Genomic DNA, 13007 nt, shown 5'->3' on the forward strand with positions numbered 1-13007 from the left:
TGGGGCTTGAAGAGCAGGTGTTCAGATATAGCTCCAAGCTGTCAAAAATGAAACTGGCAATGATTTTAAGAGATACAGGGCTGAGGAAATACAAGAAAGTTGTAATTTGGAATAATTAAACACTACACAGGATTTGTTAGACTACATCATCATTACCCAAAGGATATCTTAATTCAGATTTCATCACAAACACAAAATGGGATGGTGGTCTTGGTGGGACCAATAGTGGAGACCTGGATTTGAGTTCTCATGTCCGAAGCATTTCTTTGCAAATCCAAGGAAACCACATTGGCTCTGAACCAAACCCTATTAAGATTGCTTTCGTTCCCTCTCCTGGGCTTAAAATTAGGGGAACACTGGAGAGACCACTTACATAGCCTGCTGTGGGAAGAGCACATCATTATGTAGCATTGCTCCACCTTGCCCTCCTGAATGTCTGGATAAAAACGGTGTGTGGGATGAATCTTTACCACCTACTTTCTCATCAAGGAGTAACGCTGCTTTATTGTGTGGCTGCTTCACAGTATACATACGTGTACTGGAATAACATAAGCAGATGTAACCTGTTATTTGTAGTTGGGTCTGTAACAGAAAGTACATATTCAACTATATGTTCCTTATGGTAAGTTCCAATAGGCCGATTCTTTTGCTCCTCAGTCAAGTAAGTTCATGTAGATGTATTTATTTCAGGAGCAAGGTCTGATCAAAACTAAAGAAAAAAAGAGGACGGTGACTTTATGTTTTTGAAAAATGAAAAAAAATAAATTCTTTTAATACTTTCGAGGAAATCACTGCGTCTTGCTGTCTGAATCACCATCAAGTGTGGGCATATCTCACGGGCTAATGAAAATGAATGAAACACAATAATTTACCATGAAAATGAATGAAACACAATAGCAAATCCCATTGTCTGTGTTTTCCATTGTGAAAGAGGCTGTAATCTTCAAAGGAACTATTGTTTATAAGGCAATAAAAATTAACATTTTTCCACAGCAGGAATTCAATGGCAGGATTGCAAGTTTTTCTAACCTACCAGCCCCAGATTCAACAGTAGTGACTGCGAATTGGTGTCATTCCTTGGAGGGGTAGTATGGCACCAATACAGAGGTATTTTTAATAGGAAAAAAACCCTCCAAAATTAGTTTGGGAAAAAACTTCCAAAGGACAATAACATCATGAATACATCCTACTGCTGACCAAAGAAAATGAAAGACAAATAAACAGAAGTTACAGACATTTTTGTCATATTCAAGTTTTCCTCCATTTCAACCAACTCCAATACAGCGCTCATACAGCACAACCAAAATGAAGAGAACTAAAACTGAACAGAGGAAGTATTACTAACAGATTGAGAGACCCTGAACTGGCGTAAGAAAGAATGTAGCTGCCCTTCGGGTGGGCTACCGTTATACTCTGGACTACGGTGAAGACTACAATGACTGGCAACTGATAGATAAGGGTTTTTTTTTCCCCCTAAAAGATTTTGGTTTTGGACTTCATTATTGACTTCAGCAATACCATCAGAACGAATTGCCTCCTGCAATCTAAAACCCAGCAAGCGCTATTAGCTGCAATCACGCAGCAATAATTGAGCACTCTTCAGTTCAGCTGTTAGCCCAGTGCTTCTCTCAGCGTTTAGGAAAACAGAAGTGGCCTGGAGCACGCCAAGTAGGCAGGCTGGTGTCCCCGTCTTGTGAACCAACTAAACCAGGAGCTGAGACACCTACTGGTAAAAATCTGTCAGCTGCTGACTCTTTGCTCGTGCAACTCGGGGATTTCAGCGCTTCTGCTCAGCAGCAGCGATGTAGTAATTGTACAAATCTACTGGGAAACTACCTAAATCAGTCTGAGCCAAGGCCGGCATGCAGACCTTCACTCACCTTCCCTACAACGAAGGAAAAACCTGGCACCCCCGCCACGTTTCTGGAGAGGTGGAGATTTTTTTGCACTTTATTTTTCAAGCCAGGGCTACGTGTACTACTGTAGGGGTTCACTGTAAAAGCGGCAAAAGCAAGAATTGAAAAGTGGGACCAGAATGACCGAGCAAACTGAAAACGGGAGGTTTGGCTTCTCACCAGCTGCAGGAAACACAGAGCCAGCGGCTGCTGATGCTAAAGCGTGCCCAAGAAACACGCACGCTGAAAAGCATTGTAAACTCAAAACATTAACAGAATCACAGAATCACAGAATTATCAGAGTTGGAAGGGACCTCTAAAGATCATCTAGTCCAACTCCCCTGCTAAAGCAGGATTGCCCAGAGCACATTACTCAGGACTGCATCCAGGCGCGTCTTGAAAATCTCCAGGGAAGGGGACTCCACAGCCTCCCTGGGCAGCCTGTGCCAGTGCTCTGTCACCCTCACCGTAAAGACGTTTTTCCGTGTATTTGAACGGAACTTCCTGTGTTCTAACTTGTGCCCATTGCCCCTCATCCTGTTACTTGGAACCATTGAAAAGAGCCTGGCTCCATCCTTCTTCAACCCACCCTTTAGATACTTGTACGCCAAGACGTGTAATCACTTACCTGTGCTAACACATACGTAATGGAAATGCAGCGACGGCCATAAGAGCAGGTCAGTAATCCCTCAGTGAGCCATCTTCCAGGAACCAGGGAACAATAAGCCACGCACTTCAGAAACTGCCTCAAGATGTCTTCTTTAACCTGCGAAAGAGCACTCAATCTGCTCTTCCTGGCTAATTAGAACTGATTAGCTCTTCCTAAACTGATACCTATACTGTAAACACAGCCCTCTTCCCGTCTCAGACACAATACTGTGCGGAACTACTACAAGATCTAAACCAGTGAATTCTTACAGCCACCTGGGAAGTGTTTCGCAGAACAGTGTTGTTTGGTCAATTTTCGACTTCGTTCTATTATTCTGACTGAATGTTCACTTTCACAATGAAGCCATAAAAAAAGAAAGAACTAACACTGTCCTTTATTAACAGAACAGCATTTGTAGCCTTATGCTGCCAGCCCAAGCACACAGAGAGAGGATCCCCAAGACAGTGCAGTGACTTAAAACGCTCTCTACAAAACCCCATACAGTCAATATCTGCTGTATAAACCAACATCTGGAAGCAGGGACAAACATTTGAGAGAACTTGAAGGCAGACATTACAGACCAATCAGTTATGGTAGGGAATCACTGATGAAATAGAAAGGCAATTAAAAAACCCTTCTTCTGTCCCTGCTGCCCCTTTCCCCCTTCTTTTTTTTTTTTAATTTTACAAAACATCTAAAATATATTATGCTTCTCTGTGTCTGTTTTTCTAAAGAAGGGGGAAAATTCTTTGATATGTTAAAATATTATAATCAAGACTTTTTTTCCAAATTGGCCTACTCCAATGTGTTTTTCCTTAAGGTACGTTTTGTATCTAATTAAAAAACCTCTATATGACTCTGTCCTCCTGCAAAAAATCCTGTTTTCACTATTTAAAAATATATATATATACTTCCTGTGTATATGATTCTCTTTTGATACCTCTTTGAGCATTCAAATACACTGTAACATTAAACCACTGCAAATAATTTTAGGGTGAACAACATCCATGGCAGTGTGAATAGTGTCACTGAACACCACCTACTCCCACGGTTCAGAGCTATTCCACACTAAGACTGGAAGCAGAGAAGAGATGATGGACAAAGCACTACCTATGAAGTCTTAAATCTAATCTTTTACTACATAAAATAAACAACTGAACCTAACAACAGGGCACAAAAATTGCTTGCTAGGAAAAGAGTACGTGCTCTTTTGGAGTACAAACTGCGTACTTTTAGAATTACAATCATTGTGGTCTCTTAATTGTCTGTAAAAGCCAAGATTAACTGCTAATCTACAATGAAAGGAAAAATAAACCTTATACCTTGATAGTTCATGTAATCAAATCCTATTTTGTGAATTGTCTAAGTTCTAAAATGCCCCAGCTTTACAAACTGAGTTTTCACGTACTGTGCGGGGGAAAAAAAAATGCACAAAAACCAAAACAAAACAGAAAAAAAACCTCTTTTGTCTGCTTTCACAATTTTAGGCATCATGTCAAATCACATCACTGCTGTGCAATCTGTACGTTCAGTGCGAGTTTGACACAAAACCTTCCAAAATGGACTGGCTGAAACCTGTGTTTCCAAGGGTAGGCAAACGAAACCTGAAACTACTAACAACTGGAGACTGGGAAAATACTGATTGGTCACCATATTTTGTGATGATAGAAACAATGAAGTTCTCACGGAAGAAAAATCCAAAACAGACTACTGTCAATTTCTGTTTAAGACAAAATGATGTTACTTTGATTTTTTTTTTTTTTTTGCTTATATACATTTTTCCATTTATTGTGTGATGTTTAAATAATAGCTTTACCTATATATATTTGTACTGGGTGGATTTGCATTATGTGGTACTGTTTACATGCCGGTATCATGTGCTATCTTTTAATGTTAGACACTCTGCCTAGGAATTATAATCACCTATTTTACATTTGTCTGATGAGTATCATCACAACTTCTATTATACAACAGACTATGGGCCATTACCATATTGAGCCTTCCTTCATATTCACTATCTGCAGACTAACAAGAGAACCAAAACCTCAGGAGATATACCTATTTTTAAAAGACTAAACATTCAAGACTACATATTTCCTCATATTTATTTTGTAACTGTATTTTTCTAAAACATATTAAAATAGAAAAGATGTTCATCTGATTCATCATACAAAGAAAATAACAACATAGTAATAAAATACTGAAATATATGAAAAGCACCAAAACATTAAAATAGTCATATTGGCAAAGACTCTAAGAATATATTTTTTGCAATTTTACAGTAAAGTGCTATTCAATCCACTCAAATTAAGGAACTGGCATCTTAATAGCATGGTTATTATTATCTTAACGTTACAAATTACTTTGTTACCTTTCTCAACAAGACAACAACTCATTTTGTTGGAAGCAAAGCATTTGAGTTGCATGCATATGAAAACAACCTAAATAACAGCTTCATAGTAAGCAGTGAACAATGTAAGTTGCCAACTCATTAAGAAAACAAAATACCAAGAAGCAAACTGAACAGAAATGAGATTAGTGAAAAATTAAGAAAATGCAGATGTGGTAAAACATTGTATAAATAAAGAAAGGACAGAAGAGACTGCACCAAACAGCTCTGTAGACTTGCCTTTTACATGGTAATTTTTTTATGAATCATATTGCTACTTTATTAGTTAATCAGTTTACTAATGCATTTTTTCAAATTGCCCTCTTCTATTTCCTACAAATGATACTACATCTACAACACACTGGAGAGATACCGCAAGTAAAGAGACAGAAGCAGAGTATGACCTTTATTTTTCCTCAATAATCTCATCTACTGAAGTCAGCAGAGAAAACTAAATGATCTGTTACAAAGCCAATTTGTAGCAAAAATTAATTCTAGTAAAGAAATTACTTAAAATTTTTAGACTTCATCAACAGTGAAAATTTTAAATGTATGAAAGATACCATCAGTCTCAAGTGTTTATAATTTTAATATACATATTTACAGCAATGAGTACAAAGAATCCTTGTTAGCCTAAGTTCTCGCTAGCTTCATACACCATTTCTCCAACAGATTCTGAGAAATGGCAGATGTAACACTTTTATGTTGCCTTCAACAATATTTAACCTTCTTGACTTGACTTCTTTCATAAATCCATGTGTAATTTAAGCATATTGCACATTTGCACATCTCAGAATAAGTTCTTACATTGACTATTTATGAGCCTTTTTATGAACCAATAGGTCATCAAAAGTCAACTCTCGCATTCCTTCTACAATTTGACTAAGAGCGGCTTACAAAAAAAAAAGAAGAAAATAAAAGTAAAAAAAGAGAATAGGAATACTGTCTCATCATGATTATTTCATTACTATCTTTGGAATCAAACAAGGGTTATATTTCTGGTCAATATGGCTGTGTGTATGTTATCTGGTAGGAAATATTTACATTAACTTTGCATTCAGGAAAAGCACAAACCCAAGGATTTTAACCAATGTAAGCAATGAGCCTGAATTACCAAAATAACTACCAACAACAAATATATTCCTTTATATGTGCATGCACATAGATTATATAAAGAAATCCACCTGTACGACATAATTTCTGTAAATTTTCCTGAATGAACAAGTTAACCTTTAGAATACACTTAGTTTGACTGCTTGCACCTTCTACAAGAGTAATTCAGGATGTAAGAATGAATATGATGAAAAGAAATGAAATACTGTATTTAAAGACGTTGAACAGACGAAAAAAAAAAAATAGTTTTAAATTATGTTGTTGTATTTGGTTTCCACCTTCAGTAGTATTTATGGAATTGTACACTGAAAATAGGTCCTAGCTCTAACATCTTTCTCATGCACTGTTCTGAGTGTCAACTGTCAGTAACTTCCTTTGCTGGTCATTCATTTCTTCTTTTTTTTCAGCAAATTGTATCATTGTTCATCGCTGAGGGCTCACAAACTTCATTTTGGCAGTTCCAGAATCTGAGCGCAGCACTGCAATCTCTTCCATTCCAACCAGCCACGATAGGCAGCATATCCAGTGCAAAGCAATTCTTTTTAGCTTCTCTGGGTATACGCCAGGTAGAAGCAGAAGGCAACAACAGTAACTGATAGTAATGATAAAACAACTGACAACTGCTGGAACCAGAGGCAGCGATCAATCTGCTCTTGAAGTCTTTTATTAATTTGCAGTAAACGAGTTAGCTGAAAATAGAAAGTTTCATTAAATTAGAATCCCTGCACATGCAAGTAGGTTTTAATTTAGAGCTATTTAGCCAATAACTATAAGCACAGTAAAAAATTAAAAAAAAAAGAACTTCTCTCAGTAATGCCGTTTCTATCACTACATACTTCAGGAATTTGTTCTGCTAAAGAAGCCTGGAATCTTAGGAGTTATGCCTACATTGCCTATATCAGGCAGATGACAATTTTACACTAGGAAGCAAAAGATACTGCTGAGGCTCAGTGATACCCCAGATCTGTAGTATACACAAGAGGAATGAGCAAACTGCACTGAAAGTAGTATTTTATTAAACCATTACCATTTGACAAAATAATTAAATAATTATCACTGATTTAGTTACTTTCAATTGCTGAGCTTTTCAAACACTATAATTTATGAAGTACCAAAGAGGATTAGTACAAATTCTTTTTATCTCTGTCATATTTTATAATTCTGTTCAATGTTCATCACAAAGGAATACACTATTACCTGCATATGTAAATCTTCATTGGTTTTTGCTGGAATATTAAATGCATTCTCTTTTAATGTCAGAGAAGAAGGCTTACTACTTTCTACAACATGACACCTGAGCCTGTGAAAGGGAAAAAATATGCACCAAAATCATAAATTTAATGTAACGTATAATTAATTGTAAACAGTGCATCTAACTGTAATTTTATGTGTTTTATCATCTGTTCTGGCTGATTAAATTTCTAAACAGCTATTGCAATGATAGTCTGAAAAGGCTTCCTCAGTCCACCAATTAAGTTTTGACAGCTTTTGATACAGAAAGCAAGATCAAAATTATCTGAATGCTCAATTAAAACCTATCTTCATAATTTTAAATTCATAGCACACGATGCACTGGATTATTCAGTCAAACACTTACTACCAGAAATGCAACAATTTATTGAAGAGCAAACAAAATCTAAAGGTTTTCTTTCCATTTTAAACCTTAGCAACAACATTTTTCATGGTGTTCGCTTCTTCCACAGTTGAAAATATAGGAACAGAATTTCAAGCCACAATCTAAGGTAGTGGGATCCTATGCAGTTTATAAAACACAGAAACTCCTCTGATAAGATGCGCGTCAATTAGCGTGGAATGAATTTATTTGCTGAAGAAATGGTTAAATTGAGGCTGTGGCATTTTTCTATTTTAAGGAAAGAGAAATGCTAAAACTTCTCCAGCAAGACAAAACAAAAAAATAATATACAAATACATATAATAATATCTAAGTAGATTCCTTAGATAAAGTACTTGCACGTATAATATTAAAGACACATTAATTATATTCTCCACTACTTTTAATATAGGTTTAATAAAAAGTAAAGGTCAGTTTTGTATTCATCAGTAACATACATACATGGCACACTCTACAAGTGATAAATTTAATGTAATCATATAATGTCTTATTGTTTCAGGGCCTGTCTTAAAAAAATTGCAACATTTATCCAAGGAAGCTTAAGGTCACCCAAATGATGTAGATTTTTTTTTAATAGGGAAGCAAGGGATAAGCATTTGAAGCAAAGATAGGGTAAGAGTTAGGCATAAAGTCTCAAAAATACTTTTTTCATGTTAATTTTGGTCAAGGACAAGGGTAAAGGCAGCTCAAAAAAAACCAAAACAAACCAAAACCACCCCCCAAAACCCTCAGGAACAATCTAAAGTAAAAATACAGTCAAATTACTTTTTTTTTTTTTTTTTTTAAAGATGAAACAGCATCTTGATGTGATGGCTCTAAGACTTCTAGAAGAAAGCGAACTACAATGAGCTTTTCCTAGAGATGTACAGTGATACAACTAGATGTGAACAGATGAGAGAGAAGAGTAACAGGTATATTTAAGAGTGTATAGGGAAATGTGTTTTCCAAGTGGTATTTTTTCACCATTAAATATGGAAAACACACATATGAACACGATAGGTTTTATGGAAACTTTCTACAAAATCGTTATTTTACCTAGCAGAAAGGGTGTATTTTTTAATATTGTCTAGAAAACAGTTTTATGTTTGTTATGTCTTCTTTCCTTGCCTGTTTCTTTTTAGAAAACTCAAGTGGGATATTCTCATTAAAAAAAAAAAAAATTTACTCTCCATGTGGATTTTCACATCCATTCACATTTTTTCCACTTAACTCTTAATCAGCACAGGGACAACAATAATGAAGAGAAGAGCACGTGCAGAATACCATGACATTTTATGCATTAAAAACTGTTCTAATCAGTTAACACAGAGCAGAAGCCTCAGCAATATACTTCAGTCAGTAAGCACATCACTGGGTTCGGAGAAACTGATTATGTTATGCGAGTATTATAAATCAGTTAAATGGTAACAGCTCAACCCCCCCCGTCAACAGAAAACTATATGCTTACCTATGTTCCATCACTTTGGTCCTAGGGACTTCTTTCCAGAACTGAGTCAGTTCTGGTATACCTGCTCCAGAAGACTGGTCCATTTCTGCTGCCATTATAAGGAAACGATCCTGCAGAGAAGCTGCAAAACCTGCCCTCAAAGAAAAAAAAAAAGCAGAAGTGTGCTTGGATAAAATGACACTATTTCAAAGTGTATAAAAGCATTTTTACTGCAGGACATCAGACACTGATTTACAAGAAATAAAAATAATGAAATAATTCTCTTGAGCTCAACAATTCTACACTTGATTTTTAACAGAACTAGTTTCATCTGAACAATTCAAGAACAACCCAGAATTTTGTAAAGAATGCATTCTCCAGCAAATTCATCGGTCCTTGCAACAATTTAGAAAACTGATTTACCACAGACAAACTCCCACTGTAGTACAGCACAAGTGAGACAGCTGCAACTGCAACTTTATTTTTTTAAGACAAGGAACAGAATGGGCTGCAGACAACAGTTGCTTATGCCTAAGTGGAGTAGTAAATCAGCACAGGCAGTTACTCAAATGCTGTGTGACATCCATGTTTTCTTAAAAACAGTAAAACTCTCATGCAACAGTCAAGTAGACATGGGTGTCAGTCAGTGTTACACCCCAGCAAGCACATACAGAGGTTTAGTATCTCAAGCAGTCAGCCTGTTAATAAAACTTGTCCAGACTTTTTAAAAATTCTATTGTAAGATTGTACTTACCACCATGAAGAGAGACTATTATATCCAATGATGTGCCAGGTTCACAGCTGCTGTTACTGGGTTTAACTCTGTATTTTTCAGGAGCAGTTGTTCTCACCTATAAACAAAAAATACCAAGCAAGCATATAGTAAAGGCATGCACAAGCTATGATTGTTTCATAACCTCCCTCACTCTGTAATCACTAAAATCTCCAAAAGCTTATATGTTAAGACATGGTAATACATACAGTCTCTAAAATATTTTGTTTTGTAGGAATAATCAGACATTGGTATTTCACTTTTTCATCTCTCTCAACAACTTCTTCCTTTTCTGATACGTGCTATTTCTCTCTCTTACACACATACTTAAAAAGAGCCAAGAATATCAAATGGACTATCTGTTAAAATTCGTGAGATGAAAGTACGGGAACTTGAGTTATTTGTGCGTGCAGAGAATACAAAAGATGTGGTGGAAAACCAAATCGAGGTGCAAGTCAACTCAGTATTTCTGAAGCAAACATAACCGTGTTCATTCTTTTCACAGAATCACAGAATTTTCAGAGTTGGAAGGGACCTCTAGAGATCATCTAGACCAACTCCCCTGCCAAAGCAGGATTGCCCAGAGCACATTACTCAGGACTGCATCCAGGCGGGTCTTGAAAATCTCCAGAGAAGGGGACTCCACACCCCCCCGGGCAGCCTTTTGACGGCACCATTTACAGATGGAGCTGCAGCATTTTGGAGCATTACTAACTTGTTCCCAGCCAAGATTTAAAAAGGAGAAAAATTCTAAAGAGACCACTTTTCAATGCTCAAGGCTTTCTTTTTCAGGAAGTATTAGATTCTCACTAAAGAACTAACCATCACCACAGCTCTTTTTCAGTCAGTGCTCCAAAGATTTGTTTTACTGATTATCACCTAGAAGATTTATTTGATCTGCCTCAAACATCACCGCAGAATAAAAAATTTAGACGGAAAAGTGAGTTTAATAGTATTTCTTCCTCCTTACCCAAAACAAGAAGTTACACATTTAGTAAAGTAAACCAGGCCATACATAAAATACGTACCTTAAAAGCCACTATGTTTTTAGTGACATTTGTGAGAACTATCAAGCATTTTTTCTCTCCAGTTTCTTTGGATCCAAAATATAGTTCTTCGGCTGGGCTAATAAGAAATTTAGAAATAATTAGTTTCTTCAAATTATCTTTAATACATATCACAGAAAAAACTGTCCACACCTACAGGAAAATAAAATACTTTCAACCCTGCAGCTACAGTCACTAAAAACAGTTTTTCATCAAAAAAGCTGTGACAACAAAATGCAGAAATTTTGTAGTGAAGCTCAGGGTTGACTCATGACCACAAGTGGACCTAGCTGCCTCAACTGATTACTGCCCTTGACTTCTTCCATCTGGAAGAGCGTGACCATCTGCCACAGCAGGAATAGCCAACAGATACATACTCACTTCAGCCACTGTACCTTACTGTGCTATGCTAAGAGAAAGCATCATTAATTTTAACTTATGCTAATATTAAAGCATATAAGGTGTGACAAACACCTCATACATCCATGCTTGTAATGAGTATAGTGCACACGTAAGAGGAGCTGGCAGATATTTGCAAGTGGCAATCATTTCAAGCGCTACAGCTAAGGTCACTTGTACTTATGAGTCAGTCTTCACATAATTCTGGTGACGCATGCATAAATAAAGTTATTGCTTGTTTTTAATATTCTTGTGCAACTGGAGTCATGCATGAAATCTTTTAAATGATGTCAAATTAACACAACTCATTTTGGAATAAGCATTCAAATGAGTACTACTAGGCAAAAAGTAGGGCATGCTCATAGACTACAAGTTGAGAGTAAACTCAAGTAACAAGTGAAAAACTGTTTTCTTTCAATTATGTCACATTAGGAGTACACAGAGAACTGCCATACTATGCACTACTACAGAACTGCATGTTCGTTTGACAGAAAGCTTTTTTTAAAAAACGTTACATATTTTTCCATTTTCCCCTTTCTAGAATGCCAATTTCAAGGTAGTTTGACCTCATCCTCAAAAGACCTCCTTTCGTAGTACCAATCCTCCTTTCTCCTTTCACTTAAGCAAACGAGTGTATTAGCTGAGAAGGAAAACTCCTGGTGCTGCAGGGCAAGCCTGAACACCCACACTAGAACTGGAGCCCAATGGTGACTGCTGTGTGCGTGTGGGACACCTATATTTTACAATGCGTTAGGCAGTCCACATGACAAGAAATTTTTTTTCTTTTTGGTGGGGAAGAAGCTAAGTGAGGCAGAAAGCAAGAAACTGATGGGTTTAAAACAGATTAACAGGGTAACTATATCGCCTTCTCTCAGTTTTCCCCCCTCTGTTCCCAAATTCTCAACTAAAGCAACCAACAACAGTAAGGAAAGGAATGATTGCAGTTACAAAGTATTTTGGTTATCTTAATACTGTACTATTGCAGCTGTGTGTTACAGCAATTGAAAGATGAACCATAAATGAGACAGGAAAGAATTAACTAGCAACAAAATAAGTCACACAAAGAGCTCAAGGAAACATTCTGCCAGAGCCTGATCTTCCTTGTTCCACCATCAACTGCAGCTATTGCAAAAAAAAAAAACAACCAAAACCAAACACAAAATACAAAACAAAACCCAAACAAAAACTAAATAAAAAGAAATGGGGCTTAAGGGCCACTGCTGTATGCCTGTTGTCTGTGAATTCAACCAGTTCCATAGTGTTTGGGATGGATGGCGTGTAGTTGTTGGAAGGATAAGGTGTTTTGTTTTAAATGAACAGCCAAGCTTTTTAATTTTTACAAAAACACTACTTTCTTTCCTCTGATGTGTGTGGGGTAACCATTTCAGCTTCTACTAGAAATTCTCATCTCAACATACTCCACAACATGAGCTAGTCTTCTGCCAGGCAGTGCAAGTAAACTGCTGCTTTTTGTCTTACCAAAGATTTCATTTATTGGGGAGGAAGGCCAATAAAGACCGGTCTTTCATAGTAAGGCACGTGAGACAAATGCAATCATGGTCTAAACCAGGAAGAGGCAGATGACTAGTGAGTATGACAACAAATATGGGAACAGAAGAGCACAACTATCCAGCTTTGGTTACACACCAGAGCCAACAAGGACCGAGCAGTGGTAGGTAAGGAAT

General features: G+C 36.8%; 1 protein-coding gene across 1 annotated transcript in view; it reads right to left on the reverse strand.

Annotated features, from left to right (window-relative positions):
• Positions 1–4642: 4642 nt before the first annotated feature.
• Positions 4643–13007, reverse strand: part of MOSPD2 (motile sperm domain containing 2) — a 41209-nt gene continuing 32844 nt past the window's right edge. Inside the window, exons 10-14 of the mRNA XM_082488707.1 lie at positions 10906–11002; positions 9860–9956; positions 9127–9256; positions 7244–7346; positions 4643–6735 (exon numbers count right to left, since the gene is read on the reverse strand). Of these exons, the coding sequence (XP_082344833.1) occupies positions 6589–6735; positions 7244–7346; positions 9127–9256; positions 9860–9956; positions 10906–11002 (574 nt within the window). The 3' untranslated portion in view covers positions 4643–6588. The remainder of the gene's footprint in view (positions 6736–7243; positions 7347–9126; positions 9257–9859; positions 9957–10905; positions 11003–13007) is intronic.

The sequence above is a fragment of the Vanellus vanellus genome (assembly GCF_965231255.1).
Source record: "Vanellus vanellus genome assembly, chromosome: 1".
NCBI classification, from domain to species: Eukaryota; Metazoa; Chordata; class Aves; order Charadriiformes; family Charadriidae; genus Vanellus; species Vanellus vanellus.